The sequence below is a fragment of the Epinephelus moara genome, chromosome 11 (assembly GCF_006386435.1).
Source record: "Epinephelus moara isolate mb chromosome 11, YSFRI_EMoa_1.0, whole genome shotgun sequence".
Lineage (NCBI taxonomy): Eukaryota > Metazoa > Chordata > Actinopteri > Perciformes > Serranidae > Epinephelus > Epinephelus moara.
In genome coordinates, this window is record NC_065516.1 from 21,855,016 (window position 1) to 21,878,220 (window position 23,205).

The window sequence follows — 23,205 nt, forward strand, 5'->3', positions numbered from 1 at the left end:
CTGACCGTGTCCATCCCTTTATGACCACAGTGTACCCATCTTCTGATGGCTACTTCCAGCAGGATAACGCACCATGTCACAAAGCTCAAATCATCTCAAACTGGTTTCTTGAACATGACAATGAGTTCACTGTACTCCAATGGCCTCCACAGTCACCAGATCTCAATCCAATAGAGCACCTTTGGGATGTGGTGGAACGGGAGATTCACATCATGGATGTGCAGCCGACAAATCCGCAGTGACTGCGTGATGCTATCATGTCACCACCCATTTAGAAAAGAATTAGGCTCAAACGCACACACACAAACTACAAACAACTATAAACCAGCCTTACTACGTGTTAGGCCACAACAAGCTGTAAAGTGGAAGTGTTATTGGGTGTTACCTGTGTGTTGCTCCACTCTGTGGCAAACAGTTTCTGTCTCCAATCCCACTAACCCACAATGAAAACAACAAGCAGCTTTAGCTTCTGTTCTGATCCACTAGCCAACTTACTGCATTAAACCGCTTTAGGAATCATGAGATTTCCAATCACCTGCAGAGTGAGCACCGTGGGCCACAAATGACCCCGTTCACGTGGAGTTTCCTCAGTCGTGAAATTACCCGAACAAACCCTCAGGTACGTATCACAGGAACTACAGACTGCATTCCTGTTACTGGGCTCACAACTGGACCTCGAGTGATGCTCAGATCAGAGGTGGAACTGATTTAGTCTCACCCACCTACACACACACACACACACACACACACACACACACACACACACACACACACACACACACACACACACAGAGGAGGCCTGGGAGCTGGAGGCCGACCAATGAAGTAAGAGATACTTTAATGACTCAGAGCAATATATGCAAAATAACACACAATGGTATTCACACGACTGACAGTAATGAACACACCCACATAAGGGGAACATTCAAGGGTCCTTCTGTGTGTGTGTCCACGTCTGTGCATGTGTGTGTACTCACGTCTTTACCTGGATAGAGGTGATTTATCACCCGCTACAGAACCTCGGCCCCTACAGAGAAAAATGCTTTCATGGAACACAAGGGGTCACACAACGGGGAGCAGTTACAATGCAGGGATCCACACACACACACACACACACATAAATACACAGCGCTGTGTCGACACACACAGATAGGTGCTACACACATACTGAGATTGCTTCAAGGCTGAAAAACTCGGCAGTAATTAGGTTTAAAGGAAACTCTTGCACAAATTGCATGAGTAAAATTCAAGCGCAGTTTCTGATTTAGGCTATGTTTCAATTAATGAGACCAAGGTACTTAAATAGATCTTAGTCAAAGCTAAGCTGGGACCACCAGGAGGTGTTTGAACCTAAATCACCGGTGTGCTGTGCGTGCAACCTGCGAGTTTCTCCAGCGTGTGTGTGTGTGTGTGTGTATGCTGTCAAGCCCGACTGTGTATAAGGTACAAATCACCATCAAGAGTTACGATCGACTGGTGGCTCCTGTGTCAGCTGGGTTGGACATGAGACAAGGCCGCAGAGGAGGGAGAGAAGAGGAGATGGAAGGAGAGAGGGTGATTAGTGGCTCTCCTTCCTGTGCCTGCATGCTTATAGAGATGAGCAAGCTGGTTCAGCTGCAATCTACGTTCTTCAAACTGTTCCAAGTGATGAAAAGCTTCCTGGGTATCAAGTGTGTGGGAATGTTCAGACACCCAATTTAGTCAATTTTATGTGCTGATTGGAGTGAAATAGCTTTTTATAAATCCCGAGCACGTTTACATGTGGGTTAGCTGTGACTGCGGCATGAAATACGGCTGCACACATCAACTTTCTTCGCCGTTAATGTTGTCTTGTGTGATTTAGAAGCTCCACGCTGCAAATTGATAGCGCCACAGTGTGACGAATGAGAGGGGAGACTTACATTCTTCATCCAGCGGGGCCTGCAGCTTGCTGTTTTGGCTCTTCATTGGAAAAACACACAACAATGAGTCCTGCAATCCATTGTCCGTCCATCTGCTAAAAAAACGGAGAAAAACACAGAGCGAACAAGCGGCGTGACGCAAACAGACCCAGACATGTAAATGCCTTATTAGAGCGGAGATGTCTGTGGCGGTGTGCACGTATTTCATCTGCAGCCCGGTGCTGTAGGGCAGATCCTCCCTGTCTAAGACTAGTCTTGCTCACCCGCACTGATAAAAATACCCCCGCAAGGAGGACAGAAAAAGATCACACTGTGACTCTCTGCCTCTCCTAGCCGCAGGTGCTTGTCTGACAGCAACAAGAGTTCATGGAGTTTAGAGCGCCGGTGTCTTTATAAACACACAGACTGCTATTGTTGAGGGATTTTTGAGATATTAAAATAAATATACATGCACAGAAGCAAAATGCACACCTTTGTGTGGAGCTCTGAGTATGGAGGCAGGTGAAGGGTCATGGAAACTGTGCAGTCCAAGGTTCATTTCCGGCCTCTCAACACTATTATTTATGTGCATTAAATCTCCAAACACAGTACAAATGTGCACATAACTTTAACTGTTACAGAAGCAATGCCAAAAAAGATTGTGGCTGAGTTATAGGATCTGTTTTCCTTACAAGGATTCAGTGTTAAACAGCAGCATGAAACCGCAAGTAGATTCATTCAAGCAATAAAGCATCTACAAAATTAATCAGTAAAATGAAGACGAGGGTGAAAAGGGGGAGGACAAGGAACTATAAAACTACAGAATCATCTAGATAGGTCATGCAGTACAAAATAAACACACCTATTAAACATGCTTTGTGACTGGCAGATTGTCTGTTGAAGTATAAATCCTGTTTATACGGTAAAACCCATCCATCCAGTTCTCCTCTGAGGTGAAAATCAACATTAAGTATTCACAGTCTCCGACAAAGTGACAGGAGCTGCTACTGTGACATGAATGAATGACATGCATGTTATGTCTGCAAATGTGAGCGTGTGCATCCGTGTGGTTGCATGCTAAACAAACTATTACCGTAAACTATACGCTCCCGCTACGACTAGAGAGTACGTGCTTGTCGGTTCGTGGGCCCCGAGGCTGCAGAGCCAATCAGCTCCTGCTTGTCCTTTAAAAGAAAGCAGCCCCGTCGCAAAGAACCAACCGAATAATTAAAGGTGGACTTTGAGCGTGTGGCTGGCTGTCAGTTACGTGGTCACACCACCATGACAGCGCCAGACAGACGGTTAATGTCGCACTTTAACTGCAGCAGTGTGTGTGTTTATGTGGACAGAGAGCTTATGTGGCTCTTTACTCACAGAGTGTTGTACAGTGATGTGTGTCCATGCGTGGAGAATTAAAACACTTTGATTACAATATCTAAAAAGGAATTTAACGCCAAAAAATCTAAGTAAACCGAATTAATATGGCCAGTAAGGGTGTGTGCAGCCTGCATGTGCTTGTTTGTAAGCTTCTTCTGTTTGTGTGTGTGTGTGTACGGTACAGTATAGGTCGGCAGCAGATGCCATAATCTCCTCACGGTCATGCTTTAGGATGAGATTATGAAGGCCATATAGTGGTAGGAACAGTTTGTCACTTTAGTGTATTGTTATTTCTGTGCATACACACACACACACACACACTGTAGAAGTACATCATTCTATGGCCTGCAGACTGCACAGACAGGTACACAGCCGTCCATTTCTGCAGATTAAGCACAGAGAGGTGCAGCAGCTCAAATGTAAATGTGGAAAATGGAGACTTCATCAAGTAGAGAGAGAGAGAAGGGGGTGTGTGTGACAGAGAGACGGAGTGTTTGAATATAAAAAGGACCAAAAAATAAAAAGACAGGGAGAAGCAGGGAAATAAAAGAGGAAAAACTCAACGTGAGGGTCAAAACAAAAGAAGAATTAAATGGCATTTCCCCTCTCGGATAATTGGGACAACGCCTCTGTTATTCCCTCTCCTAATCGTTTTCATCCTCCTGCCCTCCCCCTCTTCCTCTCACTCCTGACCTTCATCTCTCTCCATCTCCTGCGCTCCCCTTTAACATTCTCCCCGCTGCTTTGGGTGTGGAGCCACAACAGGAAAAAAAATGACTTCTCAGTTTCCACTGAAAATGTTTTGACATCTCTCATCGAAGCATCGTGTGTGTGTGACTGTGCAGAGTCTGTGTGTGTTTAGTGCTTGTTGACCGAGGGCTGAGGATGCTGTTAATTCTACCAGACTGCAAATGGTCATGCTTGTCCCACTTGCTCAGGAGGGGAAAGCTGTGTTTGCTGCATGTGTGTGTGTGAGCGTGTGTGTGTGTGTGTGTGTATGTGTGTGTGTGATTTACAAGACCAGGAAGGTGTTATGACAAAGCCGCTGATTCACTGAGTCTTTTCTTTTTACACACCATCTGTCAGCAACACGCAAACATCTCGGATCAATTGACAGAAAGCGAAACCTTCGACTGATCAGTGACAGCGTCCGTCTCAACTCCATCTGCTCATTCATGTAATTAACCGCCATATAATGTACGTATGCGCTCACATGCCTGCTCACTTGGAGGCATGCGTCTGCTTAGATGTACATGCATCCATTACATTCTTATGGGCATCCATGTGTGAGTGGGTGACTTTAGCCTCTGAGTGTGTCCATGTGTGCGATGATTAGAAATCTGCTTTCCGTAGACGGATCGCACTTGTGAGCAGCGTGGCCGTGCCACTGTGAATGTTGATGGACAGCCGGTGCATGTGAGTGAGACCATTTGGCGGTCTGTTCCCTCCTGCCAATTGATTTTGCATTAAGATTCGGCAGAATTCCCTCAGAAATGGCTGAAAAACTGCTGACAATCAAGAGAAGATACAGATCTACAGATTTATTGTGAATGAATGAAGCTTTTTTTTTGGCTTGACTTGGAGTAATAATGTTTCATTTTGTGTATTCTCTCTTAACAACATTGTAAGTGACAAAAAAAAAGACTTCATTAGCGCTGCATTTACTGTGCAGCGACTGCTCTTTAAACTCTTCTTTTAGATAGCATTCCTTCGCGCTGCAGTTATTTCCCAACAGATACAGTCTGTTTAGCATCAAATCAATTCCTTTTCTTTGCAATCATCCACTCCAATAGTCGACTAATAGCTATTTCCAAAATAATGTTCAGGGCGCCTCTAGCCTCCAGCTCCAACACTCGACCAAGCTGTAAATCACCGTTCCAACTGACACGACTCCACCCGGGAGAGAGAGTAATTCATGCTAAAACCAGATTTAAGCCCTTTTAATGCGCTAATGAAAAGTGCTGTATTTATATGTAGCTGGTAGACAGCGATGTTGTGACATCGGGCCCATCTGTGACTCAGTCTAAACCCCTAATGAGAACATTACTGAGCCCGAGGCAGGGAGACACACGCGGGGGAAGACAGAGAGAAAGGAGCGGGAGGAGAGTGCGAGGGAAGAGATGATCGATGCAAACCTTGCCACCTCTTTTGACTGCCATCATCCCTTTTCCCTCCTCCCTCCTCCTCCTCCTCCCTCCTGTCTCATACACCAGGACTCGGGGCAGCGGGTCTAACTCAATACACCGCGCAGCAAAAATCAATGAAAGACAAAAAGAGATAGAGCTGGGGGATTGAGGGGAAGAAATAAGGCCAAGCGGAGGGGCTCTGCAATCCTATCCACCTCCACCTTTACACACACAGACAGGCTGAAAATCCAAAACACACTATCGACTCACCTGCGTCTCTGTCCTTTAGCTTTCTGTGATATTGCACCCTACTGTAAATATGCTGCTAAATCACACCCGAGGACCTGTGGAGCAGCATTTCATATTTTTATAGGAGGACACTGGCACCAAAAGCAGCTCAGGTAGGACAAACATGACTCAAAGCAATGGCAGTGCCTCATATAAACCCTTAAGGAGACACATTACAGTGATATGTATACATGTCACGCATATTGGCTCATCTAATATCCCAAGCTCGCAATTGATTTTGCAATGAATCCACCACAAACACACACTCACACACTCCCACCCTCGCTGCCCAGACAGAGAGAGCGCTTAATATTCATCCAATGGTGAGTCGGGGCAGTAGAACAACTCCCAAGGCTTCGGACAGACATGCATGCCTAAACAGCCGTAACTGACACATACACATGCGCACACACGGATCTGTAACACACATGCAAATTCAGACAGCTGTAGTGCATTCCCCTGCCTCTTCGGCTCCCTCAGATTGTTTTCTCGTGTTCAATAAATCATAAACGTATGTTCCCTGGTATCTAGTTTGTAAGCAGGGACTGTAAACAAGCAGGAAGAAATTAAAAAAAGATCAAGAAAGCAATTTCCCACAAGAAATTTGAGTTGCGTGGCAAAAAATCTGTGACAAAACTCAAACATGCATTATTATTATCCATCCTCCCAGCCCTGCCCTGCCTACACCTTTTTGTCTGTGTGTTTTTCCAGAGGTGTACACACTGTCATTTCACCCCAACACACACATCACTTAGACGTTTCCCTCAATTTCCTCCCCACTTCTTCCCCCCTCTTCATTACTATCTCCCTTAATGGCCCCATTTTCTTCCTCCTGTGCTCTCTAACTACCAGGCATGTTAAAAGGCAGAACAACAAAGCTGAAAACTCATTTTTACAATGAGATATTGAAACAAGAGTTGGATGTCCAAAAGCACAAATCAAACAAAATCCTAAAGCCACCCACCCCTGCAGCGCTGACTCCATCAAAGTCCTGCCTTCCCTCTCATCCATTCACTTTTTCCCAGCACATCTGTCTCCTTCAGTGCCCATATTCCCTCAACACTCTCAATCCCACCTCACATGCCACATTTTTTCCCTCCATCCCAATTCCCTCCCCACTTCAGCACCCTCCACTTCACCAATTCACAGCTCCTCTCGTATCTCTCGTCCCCATTCATTCCCCTCTGTCATTACTCTAATCTCTCCCGTCTCCACCGCTGCCGCCGCCGGCGTGTATGTGAATGTGTGTGAAAACACTAACCTGCCCTTCTGGCACGCAGAGCAGAGCCAGGCTTTGTCCCTCTTGCTGTAGGTGCAGCAGGTCTTGCAGACGTTGTACTGGCAGTCCAGGCACAGGCGCTTGGGGTTGAGCAGGAAGGTGAAGGGCGCGCAGCAGCGGATGCAGCAGTGCTCGTTGAAGCGGTGCTGCTTGGAGAGGATGGAGCATCTGCTGCCTTCCTCCGCCAGCTCCTGCTTCATCTCACTGAAACCGAGAGAGGGAGAGGGGGGAAGAGAGAGAGAGAGAGAGAGGACAGGAGAGGGAGGGGGAGAGAGGGTGGTGGTGAGTGTCTGGTCGAGAGGTAGAACGTGGAAATGGGAGAGGATGGCGATGCGGAATAATTGGAGATGCTGTGGTAAATGAAAAATTAAAAAGGGGGGGTATTAAAACAAGAAAGGGAGAGGGCAGGAGGGGTCATGCGTTTGGTGAAAACATTTCTCTGCCCCCCCTCCTCTTCCTCTCTTACACTGATTCTGTGGAATTAACGTGATGGCTGACATTTCAATTTGGGAGGACCTGTCATGCCTTGTTTGCCCACATCAGTCAAAACACAGCTGAGGAGAGCACGACATGCTCGTCTCCTCCATCCTCAAATGAAAACAGCATTGTATCTTTGTTAATAAGGGCACGGACTGCACTGTGAGGATGAGGAAGATGGTAATAAATTGGCATTAATAGTGCTGGAGATTCTCATGCTTAACACAGACAAACTAGCCTGAGAGAAAAACAGCGTTGATGAAAAGCCTCCACAGTCGAACTGGAGAGCTGTTTGGGCTTCAATCCAAAAAATTACAGTTTTAAACTACAGCACTGAAGGAGCACCAAAGAGCAGCACAGTCTTACTAATCTTAACGCCTCAGAGAATTGTTCCCACTAATGAACTATTAGGATTATAGAGTGAAATACTCGACCAAAGCTCGTTTAAAAATCAAATAAAATCCACAGCCACAGCTTACTCTGCCATCCCAACAGCTGCATGTGCATCATATTATATTAATCCTCCTCATATTTTGCTTATTTCAAAACATTTAAGTTATCAAGTAAGATTCTGATAAAAAAAAAAAAAAGAGACTAAATATGTGGTTAATCAGTGTGTTAACCAGCAAAGCAGCCCTGCTATCTGAGGCCCGTGCTCAACTGCTCACATAAATTATGTACATGGGGTTTTTCCTCTGTAGGATTTGCGCTGACTGAGCAATGCACCATAGGCAGAGGCTGCGATAAATTATGTAATGTTTTGCATTTATATCATAAACCTTTCATCATCAGCGCGTATTGCGCTCATGTCAATTGCATTTGAAATTACGCACAATGAGGAGAAGAGATTAAGTAACACATTTATCCGTGTTTACACTATCGCCCATCAGATGTCATTAGGTGCGAGTGGAGGCTGAGATGCAGAGATGGAGCTGTTGCTGCTGGGGAAGGTGTGAAAGTGCGTTCGGCTCCGATGGGCGGTGAGTAAATTATTTAAGCTGCTCTTCTATACACTGCACACAGCCAGGTTACAGCATACACTGATCCGAGACACACACACACGCACAGAGCTGGTGCCATGTAGTGTATGCTAACAGATATGTGCAAAACACAGAGAGATACAGCCTCTGAACAAAGTGACGCGTAAAAGACAGAAAAAGATGTGTGCACCCATTCTAACCTCAACTAAACCACCAAGTCATATGAGGAAAATTAAGTGTGTGGCAAAACCGACTGCTGAATGCAGCAGATTGTGAATTTCCTGTGTGTACTATGTGTGCTGTACGTGTGTCTGTGGAGCCAGCGGGGGCATTGCAATCTCCTGCTTCCCTTAGTTATTAACGCTGCTCCTCAAGCAGATCCTCTGCTGCCTCACTGATTGCTTTTCATATGCATCATTAGACGCAGCATATTAACAAGATGAACAAACCATTTCATATATAGTGTCATGTGAGAGTGGGCTGGGGGGGCGCGTGTGAGGGGCGGAAGGGCGTTGGTTGGCATATGCACCGTGGATAGTGACGTACACACGGTTATATATGGAGATGATCAAAAGGGGGATTTATATTCTGCACATGCAAGGTCATACAGCTGCATGGGAAATGATGGCCCCCAATCAAATTAAAATAATCAAAACAAACCTCCAAGCAACATAAAAGAGTCTCCTTGTCTGAGCTGCGGCATCTGGTTCAAAAAAGATCTGAAACATATATACACAGAGCGAGCCAAATATGCAGCATACATTTATATTTCAATAACTCCAAGAATCCAGGCCGGAAATCATGTCCTTCACTTCTGATTAGGATCAGGTTCCATTTTGGCTCTCTGTGTCTGCGATACAGGTTTAATGAACAGCCCAGTTATGGTGGCTAGCTGGGGCTATTTAATTAAATGAGTGGGCGAATATACACATATATCCAAGGACGAGGGGGGATTTGTCATGCCTGGCGTCCCTCAGCATTAACTCACATCTCTGTTAATGAGACATGAAAACCTGTGCTCATCTCACAGCCATGACTGGAGATACACGAGGGTCAACCAGGTGCCAGTGAGGTACAATTAGCTCGGGGAAAAAAAACAGCAGTAACTCTTTATTAGCGGAGCGCCCTTTTGTGTAACAGAAATGTGTAATGTTAACGAGCGTTTATATTTGAGCTCCTAATTTTTAACATTTAACATTCAAATGGACAAAGTTGATATGGATACAACTAACGTCTCTGAAATACTTGGAAGTATCTCTGAATTAAGTGCTACTGAATGCTCAATGGACCTTGTAATAAGATTGTTTTTCCTTAATTGCTGTTAGTCAAGAATAAACTTCAAACCCAAACTTAAAGTCCCCCTGAAACAGAAGGTACAGAGTCTTTCAGTTTTGTACTGTGACAAACTTTCAAGTGAAACTGAATATTTGAGTAGTGTACAGTTACAAGAAGAATTTAAATCAAATCCTTTGCATTTTTTTGGATTGCTTGAAAGTGGGCGGGCTTTGAGTTTGACAAAGGTTTTTCCTCATTGATGTTCAAACACACATCTCTCATTATATTGCTCTGCTAGCTACCAGAACCCAAAAACAATGAAGCATGTTTTATGACCAGTGTGGCTAGCTTGTCGCCCAAAGTCTCATTTGATTGGGTGAACTTTTATTAACTCCCCTGAGTGCAGGATGAGTCAATTAACATTTGAAACCATTACACCTTGGGATTCAAATGTAAAAATACTCAAAGTTTTTGAACTGTTCAACTGCTCTTTAACGTAAACGGATAATCAGCCAATCATGTGGCAGCAGCTCAATGCATTTAGGCATGTAGACATGGTCAAGACGACCTGCTGAAGTTCAAACTGAGCATCAGAATGAAGAAGAAAGGTGATTTAAGTGACTTTGAACGTGCCATGGTTGTTGGTGCCAGACAGGCTGGTCTGAGTATTTCAGAAACTGCTGATCTACTGGGATTTTCACACACAACCATCTCTAGGGTTTACAGAGGATGGTCCCAAAAAGAGAAAATATCCAGTGAGCAGCAGTTCTCTGGGTGAAAATGCCTTGTTGATGCCAGAGGTCAGAGGAGAATGGCCAGACTGGTTCAAGATGATAGAAAGGCAACAGTAACTCAAATAACCACTGGTTACAACCAAGGTCTGCAGAAGACCATCTCTGAACCAACAACACGTCCAACCTTGAAGCAGATGGGCTACAGCAGCAGAAGACCACACCAGGTGCCACTCCTGTCAGCTAACAACAGGAAACTGAGGCTACAGTTCACACAGGCTCACCAAAACTGGACAATAGAAGATTGGAAAAACGTTGCCTGGTCTGATGAGTCTGGATTTCTGCTGCCACATTCAGATGGTAGGGTCAGAATTTGGTGTAAACAACATGAAAGCATGGATCCATCCTGCCTTGTATCAACGGTTCAGGCTGGTGGTGGTGGTGTAATGGTGTGGGGGATATTTTCTTGGCACACTTTGGGCCCCTTAGTACCAACTGAGCATGGTTTAAACACCACAGCCTACCTGAGTATTGTTGCTGACCGTGTCCATCCCTTTATGACCACAGTGTACCCATCTTCTGATGGCTACTTCCAGCAGGATAACGCACCATGTCACAAAGCTCAAATCATCTCAAACTGGTTTCTTGAACATGACAATGAGTTCACTGTACTCCAATGGCCTCCACAGTCACCAGATCTCAATCCAATAGAGCACCTTTGGGATGTGGTGGAACGGGAGATTCACATCAAGGATGTGCAGCCGACAAATCTGCAGCAACTGTGTGATGCTATCATGTCAATATGGACCAAAATCTCTGAGGAATGTTTCCAGCACCTTGTTGAATCTATGACACCAAGAATTAAGGCAGTTCTGAAGGCAAAAGGGGTCCAACCCGGTGCTAGCAATGTACCTAATAGTGCTCGAAAAATGTCAATGTGAAAATCTTAAAGTTCATGACAACTAGACAAACTCCATCTGCTGATGAAGACCAGGTGATATGATCAAAAGCTCCAGCAGCAGGCACCACACGCTGCACTGTAGATGTATGAATTATATTTATGATGATGATTTATAAGTGTCTGAAATCTTAATCTACTGCTCACTATACTGTAAACTGCTGAGTGTTAAATACTAAAGAGGAAAGCAGAAGCTGCAGACTCTCTACTTTCACAAACACACACACACACACACACACACACACACACACACAGTGTTGGTTTATGGCATCTTTCCTATCAAGTGACTCATATTTCATTTTAATACTTAAACTCATTAACATTCACACTTCAATCTTCAAGTCAAGGAAAAATAACACAATTTTATTAATCTAACAAGGTCGGTCACTCAGTTAAATAAACCTGGTTAAATACATACACTGTAATTCTATGACTTCACAATATCAGCTTGGTAATGATAGACTTTAAAGTCCCCCTCCAGACATGTTTCAAAGTATGTTAAAATCTATATACTAATAATTTTGTTAAACATGGTTTTCCCAAATAAAAAATAAAAAAAAAAACTATCTCCCTCATCGAGAAATTCTGAATCTGGCCTCAGGCCCTGCCCACCACCGCTACTGCTGTAGGTTTTGTTTTTGCTTTCCATCTCCTCTGACACTGTTGCATTAGGTTGAACAGTGACAGAGCAATGTGCATCAAGATATCAAGCATAAGAGGAAAGCCTCAGTCAGACCCAGATTCAGATGAGAGGTCTGTTGTGCACCAAAATCGGAAACTAGCAGACATCTCAGAATATTTAATGTAAGCATCTTTTATTTCTTGATGTTTGTTAGCTTATTAGCTTGTAGGCAAACCTGCAGTGGCTGACACAGCTTTAGTGGTTGTGAAACATACAATGCTATCTTCTACGATGTTACAGTATGTTCATATTGGTACAATTCACATTCAAAAACTGCACACTGTAAACTTTCACTATGCTAATGCAAACTCTGCTCTATGCTGACAAGTCTGTTTTGCTCTGTGTCAGATTTCTTTGCTGGTTTGTGTCAAAAGCCCAGTTTCTAGCTAACACTTTCAGTATAATACCTTTGGAACCAAAAGTAACCCAAAAGAGTGTTTCCATCGCAAACAGTCCTGTGAGCGGGGTTGTTGTCACTCACTCTCCACGGTATGAACAGTGGTCACATGAGCCTCAAAACCAGCCACAACTCAGCCCTGAGCAGAGTGACTGTCCTCTACTGACCAATCAGACTGCAGTGTTCACAGCTCCACCTTTTAGTACCAGATCTGTGTGCTAGGTATCCCAACAGAGGGGGGACCAGAAATGGGGACGGTACGGAACGTTTCCATTGGTACCATCCACAACTTTTCACAGTGGAAACGGAAAAAATGTAGCGAATTGAACTGAACTGTACCGTACTGCTCGGTGTAAATGGGGCTAGAGTCATTTCTGTATCTGACAGCAATCTGCTTTTGTATTAGTAAAGTAACTAATCTAGCTTGCCCAGCTTATATTTGAATCTCTTATGTTAGGGAGGTGCACAGACACCACCCACTTCAGTAGGGGAATGTGAAAACACCTCTCTCATGACAAACACAAGTACAAGTCAGTATAGTCAAGGCCAGACATTTCATGGGACATAAACATAAGTGGAGGGGGACCTTCAGGTTTCAATCATTAATGACATCATCGAGTAATCTGCTTATTATTTTCTGGTTTCATCAATAAATTGTTTTGAAAATAAAATGTCAGAGAACAGCGCACTGTAACACAGAGCACATTCAGCCACACAGGTTTAATACAAGGGAATGAAAACTGTTCTGATTCAGGTATTGAGACTCTTTTAATGTCTGCAGTTTGGACAAAGAAAGAAGGTGAGGATGAAAAATTGTGACTAACCACAGATCAAAGCCAATTTGCTCTCCTCTGCATTTGCTAAATACTTTACCACAGCAAGGTTAACTGCAGACAAAAGCAGCCATTCAGCGCCACTTTGAAACGTAATAAAAGCTCCAAACACCTGATGTGTGTGTGCCCACTACAATCGGTTTAGTGGGTTAACATCCCCGCCTCATGGAATTTAACATATTTATTAGCCAATCAATTATTCAAGCCTCGTATTAATGTCAACATGATCTATTGTGGTAGCTCTGGACAAATTAAGAACAGCAAAGTTCTTTGGATGCTGAAAGTTTAAAAGAGACTCTTGAATTAAAAACTATTGATTATGCAAATGGATGTATGGAGGTTACAGTGGGTATAGGAAGGAAACACAGCTGCATACCAATTCAGCTTGTTATTTGAAATAAGCGTAGCAGAGCTGTGTTTGGATTTAATGATACGCAGTGTATGTCTGACTGCCTGTCACTCCTGGCAAATATTATTTGTGCTGAAGATCTATTAACTCGGCTCTCTCATCTTCAATCATGTCTGCCCTGCTTCTCCTTTCTCACTTTCCCTTTCTGCTAGCGATCTATTAACGTATTTTTCAAAGTCCCCTCATGGCTCCTGCTCCTCACTTTCCATTTCGTCTCTCTCTCTCTTTCTCTCTTTCAGCAGACAAACAGACGGGCTCAAGTTTTCCAGGTGAAGTTGAGTTGTGTTATGGCCCGATTTGTAATCAAGATAATGGCATTTCGACGCCCAGTTGCAGCCTGGCAGAAAAAACAAAAACAATTGCAGGGTTGTTTTTTTTAAAATGATGTATCGCCCTCTCAGCAGCTGTTCTCCTGCTCGGTGCGGTGCTTAAGAGTTACAGCTCTCAGCTGATGCACTGCTGACCAACTCACAACTGAGAAACAATGTGATGAATCAGCGAAGGTGCAAAGTAAACATTATTGTGTTTGGAATACATGATTTTATGCTAATCAGCTGAATATATCAAACCACTCTCATTCCCAGGGCGTCAAATACAGCAGCTTGGTCAGTGGCCCTCGGTGTCTGCCATGACGCACAAGGCACCCCTTAGCGTCTGTATGAGACACACCTGGCTTTCAGCTAAGTCCAGTGTAAACCCATCCATGGCAATATTGTCGTATGAAGACTAAGACTTTGTAACATTAACATCACATGACAAACGTCACTTGACATACTCGGTAAGTCAAGTTACGTAACAAACATGCTTACTTAAACCGTTTTGTCTGTGAACAGAAAAGTTTATTTTAAAATCACACTGTCGTATGTAACGAGCAAAAGCTGATGTAGAAACTGACAGGTCAAAAACTGACGCTAGAGGGGTACCTAGAACGTCACAGTTTGAAGCGTACCGCTCTGACTAATGTGCCATATTTAACAAGTTAGGAGTAAAAATTATAGAGACCAATTCCATCTTCTGGTCCCTTATGAGGGTGTATGAGTATGGAAACAAAACTGAAACAGTATTGTAGCTTTTTATCACCGTATCATTGTGTGAAAACATTTTGTATGACGTGTGATTGTGCAAAAACATTGATCAAATGAATTCAAATGGCTGAATGTGTAAAACGTACAAACAGATTTAGTTTTTGAATCTGGAAGGACATGTTACCTGTACAAAAAACATTGCAAATAACTGAAAATTACTGACACAAATAACTTGTGCATAAAGAAAACATGCACAAATGTTTGCAGGTACACATCTATCTGTTAGTGGGTGAAAAAACTGAATTCAACTGTATGTGTGAATCCCAGGTTTACAGCTATGAATCAAATCTACAAGTACAAATTCTGTTGTCCCACATTAACATTCAGGTTAACATCAAATTTGACCACCCAATCAGGAATATAATCTCACTATCCAATTACAGAGCCAGTGGTTTAGCCTGTGGCTGCAACCAAACAAGACAACTACAATAGCCTGGAAAAATAGCTTAATGGGGCACTGAAATTAAAGAATTTATCAGACCACAAACAAGTAGACAACAGACTTAAAGAACAGAGTGGACATTACGGCTCCAAGAATACGTCACCAGGAGGAGAGCGGACAGCAGCTCCGGAGATGTGCCTTAGCAGCTTCGCAACTCAAATTCAGCAAACGCAAACCCCACCAGCTGATAGATCACATGATTCTTTTCTATGCAACCAATTGGCGAATCTCATTCAGAGTGCCCTATTTAAACTGCTCTGGCCTGCCTACTGTTGCTGCTTCCTCTGCAAGCTGCTTTGCAACCCGCCTTCACCCCAGCTCCTCCTTTTCATGATGGGTCTGACTTATCAATGTCATTTCAGTTTGTCATTGATGCTGCTCTGTTCTGTTCCTGAGGGGTCTTTGCTGCTGCTCTCCCTGCCTTAAGCTTTCCATGTAAGCACATGGAAGGGCAGAGAGGTGTGTTCTCTCCATCTTAGGCTTTCTGCGTAGGCCTAGGAAAGGCAGAGAGGCCCCAGAACAGAGCCAAATTGCCAAATATAATACTCAAATGGAAATAAAGTTTTCTTTGACTGAACTGTGTTAATATCTTTACACTAGACAACCAAGAAAACAAGCTCAAACTACAAGGATGCTAGAACAACACCAGTATGATGTATTTGGCTGATGATTTATTATAAAACACCATAAAATTTCTGTTCCTGAAGCACTGGCTCTATCTCTGAAAAAGTGATGGCATGACAGTATTTATCACCGAGTACATGCGGCTGTCAGAACAGAAATCAACAGCCAAATTACCACTTTGGTATTTAAAAAAAATAAAATAAAAAAAAAAGATTATTTCCGGGGATGCACTTAGCCGTAATCATTAGGGCTGCCACGATTAGTCGACTAATCGATGACTAATCGACTATTAAAATAATCGATTAGTCGACTAATCGATGACTAATCGACTATTAAAATAATCGGTGACTATTTTAGTAGTCGACTAATCGGTTTGAGTCATTTTTCATAGAAAAGTACTATAAAAGTACCCCAAAATACTCTTACTGCAGCTTCTTACGTTCAGATATTGGCAGCTTTACACACTCTCCCGTGACAGTGAACTAAAACCCTTTGGCGTGAGTATGAAACAAGACATTAGATGACGTAATTTTGGGGTTTGGGCGAGACAGGCCGACATTTTTCAACATTTTAACACATTTTTCGATGAAATGATTAGTCGACTAATCGAAGAAATAATCGACAGATTAGTCGACAATGAAAATAATCATTAGTGGCAGCCCTAGTAATAGTCAGCAAAGGATGAGCATCAGAATACCAATCATAACAGTAAAACTTTATTAGCATCTTCAAATTAAACATTCAATAATTGGGGCATAATATTGCATACCCCGAGTTTTGTGATGCACCAAATAACCCCAGAGAGCAGGGCCATCCACCTCCATGCATAAGGAATGGAAGTAATTACTAAGGACATAGTGAGGGACTACTAGAATCTGAAATGGCATAACTTGAAGCCTGTTTAACACCACACAGGGAGTTCTCTTCTGCTGCAGGTGGATTTTTCAGCATGGGTTATGTATTAATGCACACAAACACAGTGGATATACAATACCCAGGTTGACATGCAGAGAATGTCTTTTTTTCTATATATATATAGTACGACTCTCCCCGAATGTGGAGCCACGCACTACAATCAACAAGAAAAAAAGAAGATAGCATGGAAAAGAGAGTGGGTATTGTTAACCCACTGTTAGTATAGCCGTACAGACGATCTTGGAGAAAATGAGCATACAATAAAGCAGAGAGTCTTTGATCAGCGCTTTGATCCGCCCGCTGCAGTGAGAACCCATAACACCAGCATCCACTGTTCACCATTACACCAGTAAATCATGCAGCTCGGGAGCAGAGAGATGTGAGAGGAGCACACCTGTCTGAGAGGAGTGTGTGTGTGTGTGTTGAGTGTTAGTGTGTTCAAGTGTGTATTTATTGACGTTGAGTCGATGTGTATTTTCAAGTGTACAGTAGCCAGACGCACTTGGTAATTGTGAATTGATTGAAGGCTCTCCAAAAGCTTAAGGTGCTTTTAATTGAAAGTGGGCAGTTTCAAGTGCAAAGACGGCGCTTTCCTGTTTCTGTGTAGACCTGCTTGTGTGTGTGCACTCAGTTAAGGTTGTATGTAGGGATCTTTTCCTGTTGTTATTCGGCCTGAAGTGGGATATTACCATGCTGTGCTGTGTCCATGTGCCTGTGAGTGTGTGTTACGTGTTCATGCATGCATGCATTTCTATCTTTGTACACCCTGTGTGAATTAGAGCCGGAAAAATTCTTATCTGCTCCGGGGGTGGAAAAAGTGATGAGAATGGGAGCAAATTTTGGCTCAGCCGAAGCACAAAAAATCTGCATTTGGACCCCGACTGGGTGAAAGCCAAGTTACACAGTTCATCCAACTTGAATGCCAGCTCCAAGAGAGAGCAGAGAGAACCAGTGTAGACAATCTCAACTCTCTTTCTCCTCTGCAATGCAGTGGCAGACTGGCACGTGGGTCATAAATTTCAAGGTACAGTTTCGGGCGTTCGGCTATTGGGATTGTCGGCGAGCTGTTGATTAAGGTGCAGGTGTTGGGAGGCTGGTGAGCTGAGATGAAATCATATTGCTTGGAGGTGGAGAGGGGACTTTCATCTCATGTGCAGGAATAAATCTGTGTATATTTGTCATGTTAAAATATTCTAAAGTCACAAATGAATAATCCACTGATCAATTTACAACAGGCAGCCCTGAAATATTTGAATAACAGACTCAGGAAGATAAAGTAACCCCAAAGCCTACCCAGTTCTCCTGCAGGATTATGTGTGCTGAAATCCCTCTCACACTGCACAGTACAACTTATTTGAAGGCGTCTCATCCATGAGAGGTTTGACAAATAGCAGTTCTGGCCAACTCCAGAAAATCCGTGTAAGTATATCTCTGACAACAGTGGAGAGTTTTGAGCCGAGACTCAGGCAACAAGGTAATTTACTCTGCCCAGCACCGTCTATAAAATCAAGGGCTGAGTGACCTGAAATGATGGAGAGATATAATCCCGGCAGCCTGTCATCTTCCTGCAAACACTCATTGTTGACATCTGGAGGACCCTGCCATTTACTCCCGCAGGTTACTCTAAACACAGCGAGCTCATATTTACTTTATTTTACTTAAATGTAAGGTATATTTAATAAAAATACGTCCCTGTGAAATGAAAAATGTCACTTAGCAGAGATACATGACTGAAAGAGCAGGGTTAGGACAACTTCAACATTAAAGACAAATGTGTCGTATATCCAAAAATATATTCGTCAGCGAAAACACAAAGTCTGCAAGGACAGAATTCATGAAACCTCAAAGGCAGCTGGTAGTAAAGAGACAGAACTTCCCTTCAGCAATCAGTAAATTAATCACAGTAACCCTATGGTCTTTATCCTGTTAGATTTTTTCACTATGACCAAAGGGAAAGAAAGTAAAAAATGACCTCAAACTGCAAATGGAATTTCCACTAAGTACAAGAGAACTAATGATAGACCCAGAAGGGCATTATGGGATACATTAAAGAGACGAAGAATAAAAGTACATTTGTGCAGGGTACCAGCAGATACAGTATAAGGTGTTATGATGAGAGAGCAGGAATAAACACCAATGCTGCATATTATAGCCTAGGAGGACTAAGGTTTGGAAGAATCATTTGACAACACTAACACATCATTACGTATGTGTAAGAAGACTAGTCAACCGGAAGTGGATTCATTCCTATGGGAACTTCAGTGATATCCAATGTGCCTGTGAAACTCCTCCCCTCCATAATATTTTGGTGGATTTCGGAGAGACTGCATGATGGTGTACTAGCTTAGCTAACAGGCTGCTAACTGGCTAACGGGCTAGTTTCTTCAATTAAGTTGCCTGTGTTGACTGTCAAGTGAGTTTGTATGATTAAAAAGGAACTTGTTTATCTAGGTTTGTGAATCTGGGTAATGCTATTCTGCTAAAATATATATTATACATTCAGCCATTCATACGTCTTTTTAATAAAATATTTCACAAAACGTGCCATGTACCTGACAGGCTAACATCTATTTGTTGTCATGCAATATTGGTCCTGATTTTGTCCCAAAAAATCACAAAAAAAATAGCACAAAATTAGCCCCTCTCCTATGACTACAGGTAGTATCAGGTTTCTATGCATCCGTAAAGAAATGCACTTCCTTGCGTTGGACACTAGAGGCATCATCTGTATATTTACAGATCTACACCAATCACATGCATAAGCGGAAATGAGGCGTAAGAGTCTGCAGCCATGCTAACAGTTCTATATGACTGTACTTAGGCACAGTGGTACTTTGAGCTCAATGCTAACATCAGCGTGCTAACATGTTAATGCAGATTCACCATCTTCATTAAACTTATTAGCACATTATCATTTGTTTAAATAGCATAAAACACACAAGGTGCAATAGCTGTCCTAGCTTTTCTTTGTTTTTCCCTCCGCCCAATGAGAACGCTGCCAAGCAACTGTTGTCTGGTTGCAACTGTTGGAGGTAGGCTACTTCCTCCAAGGTATTGTATCAGCAGTCACCTTCGAGCAATTTCCATGGGGTGTAAACCTTGTGATGGTGCAAGGAGATGGCCGTTAAATGGCAACAAGCAGAAATCTATTGCATAACACAAGGTATTTAGTCATAAACCAATGTCATGGACAAATTGAAAGTTTCACCTGATGATGGTGCTAGTTCAAAGTCAGGGGAGCACAAAAGTAATTTTAATTCATCTTCAGAGGGTAATGAATCTGTGTTCCTGGTTCCATGGCAATCTACTCAGTAGCTGTTGAGATATTTCAGTCTGGAGCAAAGTGACCACTGACAGGCAGACCACCAATACCATACAAAGCCGTGCCACTAGTGCAGCTGAACAGTGTCTGTAACCACATTTTGGATCCTCAACTCTCACTCTTTTAAGCTCTGTTAAAACATTATTTATATATTTGACTTTGATATAAAACAACCTAGTTTTAGACATTGCGCCCAAACTTTTTTCTGTATTTTGTAAAAGAATGTGGCTAATTTATACAGCATCCATTATTAATCATGTTCATTTTTCTGTGGTGGCCTTGGTGTGGTTTATTCATCCACTGCATGAATAAAGAGGAAACACAGGCTTGCTCTCTTTTCTCTCTGTTCCACGCTTCTCCCTCTCCCTCATTTTCAATATATATCGAGTATCAGGAGCAGTGGATGCTTTTTATGCACAATTTGTCTTCTCTTTCTTTTAACCTGTCTGCCTGTTATTCTCCAGGTAGTGTACGAGAAGCTCAAGGTGACCACAACACAGATTACGTGATGCTGCTGCTGGTGTTGCTCTCCCTTCTTTTTGTCCTCACTTGAAATGAGCCAAGATAGTTCATAAACACACACACACATACAGGCATACACTCAGATCCCACATAATGTCACCGCAAGAATAAATCCCAGAAGTGTACAGTTCCCTCAATGTCAGAACATCCTCCTTCATGCGTGTGACAGCCAACTGCTAATGCTGGTCCTACTGCATGATTATATTCAATATATTCTTAGCTGCTCTGCTCCAGGATCCCAAACAATAAGTGTGCATATAAGTGTGCAGACATTTATAGGAGAAACGTGACATAACAGCAATACCTGAGTTTCCAGTTGAAAGGCCCATCTCCCCTCCTGAATCCCCCCCCCCAGTAAGTTTTCCCACAGGGACTCATTCTTGCAGCACCACCAAGCACACATAAAGACCTGCTCCATCTCCTCACATACATCACATCAACCCTGCAGGCTTTCCAGCCCGTTGAGCTAAGAGGCACGTTAGTAAACACTTTCGGGAAGAAAAAGACACATGCAGGCATGCATGCATGAATGGATGAACACATGCGCACATATAAAAGACACATGCGACATAGACCCTTTCCGTGAGTGATGGTGCCACTAAGGAATGGCCTGTACGAATGCTATGAAGCAGGAAACATCGAGAAGGACGAAGGGAGTGCTTGGGATCTATAGGTCCGGCTGAGGCTCAATACCACATTGACAGAATGACTAGATGATTATTAATTGTTCCATTTCCTTCAGTTCACTTAATTAACATGATGTACTGTAACTGCAGTCATCTATGTCACTCCCAACACTGTATTAAACTAATTAACCTGTCTTGCAGACAGTCTTCAGATCGGCAGAGATTTCCACAGCACTTGCAGCGATAATCGACTGCATTAGTATAATCTGATTATAATTCAAAAAGCTGGCACCATGGTCACTTTTGGCTCTCGCAGTAAGTGCACACATAGTGATAACATTATTAAAGCACATGCATCTACTGAGAGTGTTAATATTGGCATGGCTGAATGCATTTTTAATGTGGAGTTTACCCGTGGCTTTGCAGCAAAGTCAGAGCAATTATTAAAGGCTATATGAGAAGAAGAATCAATTACACACTGCTTCCAGGCAGATTATCAGGCTATCACTGGTTTAAGATAATGTCACGCTCACTGTTAACTCTTTCATGTCTGTCTTTCAACTTTCAAGCTTCATCCTTTTCATTTCTCACCTCTTTTTTTTTTTTTTTTGCACTTTGCATGATTGCTTTTTGAATTTCGTCTTTGTCATGTACCCGTCTGTACTTGAGCACTTTCTGTCCCCATTTGGCTGCCATCAATCCAAACCTGTAAGAGCGTGACTTTGTCTGCACCCACGGCTCTATACGTCGGCAGCCTCTTTATCCCCATTTCTTCTCCTTTCTGTGAACCCCGTGTTAAAATGAAGCCTCGGGGCGACGGGGAGACTTCTCTCTGAACCAACTTTGGCTGGCGACGATTATCCAACAGGCCAATAATGAGCCCTCACTTTGGGAAACAATCCAAGTCAAATGTGTGCTCCGCTGATAACGTTTCCAATCAGAACGGCCTGCCTGCGTGGCAACTATGTGAGAAAATGAGAGGGAGATAAAGAGGGGGGAGAATATAATGTGTGTAGACTGTTTACTGCTACCTCAGCAAGGTGCTGAGATAATTTAGAAGTGAGGGAATTCATTTTTGCATTCTGGTATTATCGTTTTGACCCTCCAATTACTCATTATTGACAGATTAAATTCAAAAAGGGGAATATGCACATCCCCTCTCTGAAACAGGCATAATCGTTTTCCAGAAACTGGATCAGTGCACATGACTTCCTCTGTTTCAGAAGGGAAGATGGGCAAAATACAAAAGTTCACGATACTGTATTTCACACCACCAATCGGAGGCTTGAAAGGACATCAGACACATAAGCCCACACAGCTTACAAAGACAAACGGAGGTAAAATCTTCTTAAAAAGCAAAGACCGCTTTTTATTCACTCGCTGTGACACTTTTTATGCATCAACTCAGAATCGTCCAACACATTCTTACCTCCTTTAATCCATACCTCAATCCATGTCACTCACTTCATCCAACACTCCACTGAAGCCCCATCATGCCACTTCTCCTTCCTTTCATCCCTTCAAACCATTTCTCATGCTAAATCTCAGATTAGCAGCTGTAGCCTTTGCGAGCCACAGTGGCGGGCGCAGATTGTTCTTTCCTGTGCTGAATAATCTCTATTCACACAGGAAAATCAAACCCAATGTGCCAGAAATGCGGCTTAAGTGTCAACCACACCGAGGGACGCCAAGCGAGGAAGAAAGAGAAAGAGAATGGCAGCGGCTACTGAGCACACATCCAACACCAGTGTCTCCATCCGGGGGGAATGAACTGTTTGTATTGAATGGGAGAGTCAATCTGTTGTTAAGCTGCCACGAGGAAACAATGGGAGTCCACAATATGATGCAAATATCCTACAGCATGTTTCATATTTCATACAGAGTGAGGAGGCAGTGATATTAATACAAGTGATTCAATGGATTGACATTTCCATATTCTTCCTTACAATGTAACCATTTTGATGACAGATTTAAAGG

The 23,205-nt window shown here is 43.0% G+C and overlaps 1 protein-coding gene across 1 annotated transcript in view; it reads right to left on the reverse strand.

Annotated features, from left to right (window-relative positions):
• Positions 1–23,205, reverse strand: part of myripb (myosin VIIA and Rab interacting protein b) — a 178,588-nt gene that overhangs the window by 80,105 nt on the left and 75,278 nt on the right. Inside the window, exon 3 of the mRNA XM_050056270.1 lies at positions 6,933–7,154. Coding sequence (XP_049912227.1) covers positions 6,933–7,154 — 222 coding nt within the window. The remainder of the gene's footprint in view (positions 1–6,932; positions 7,155–23,205) is intronic.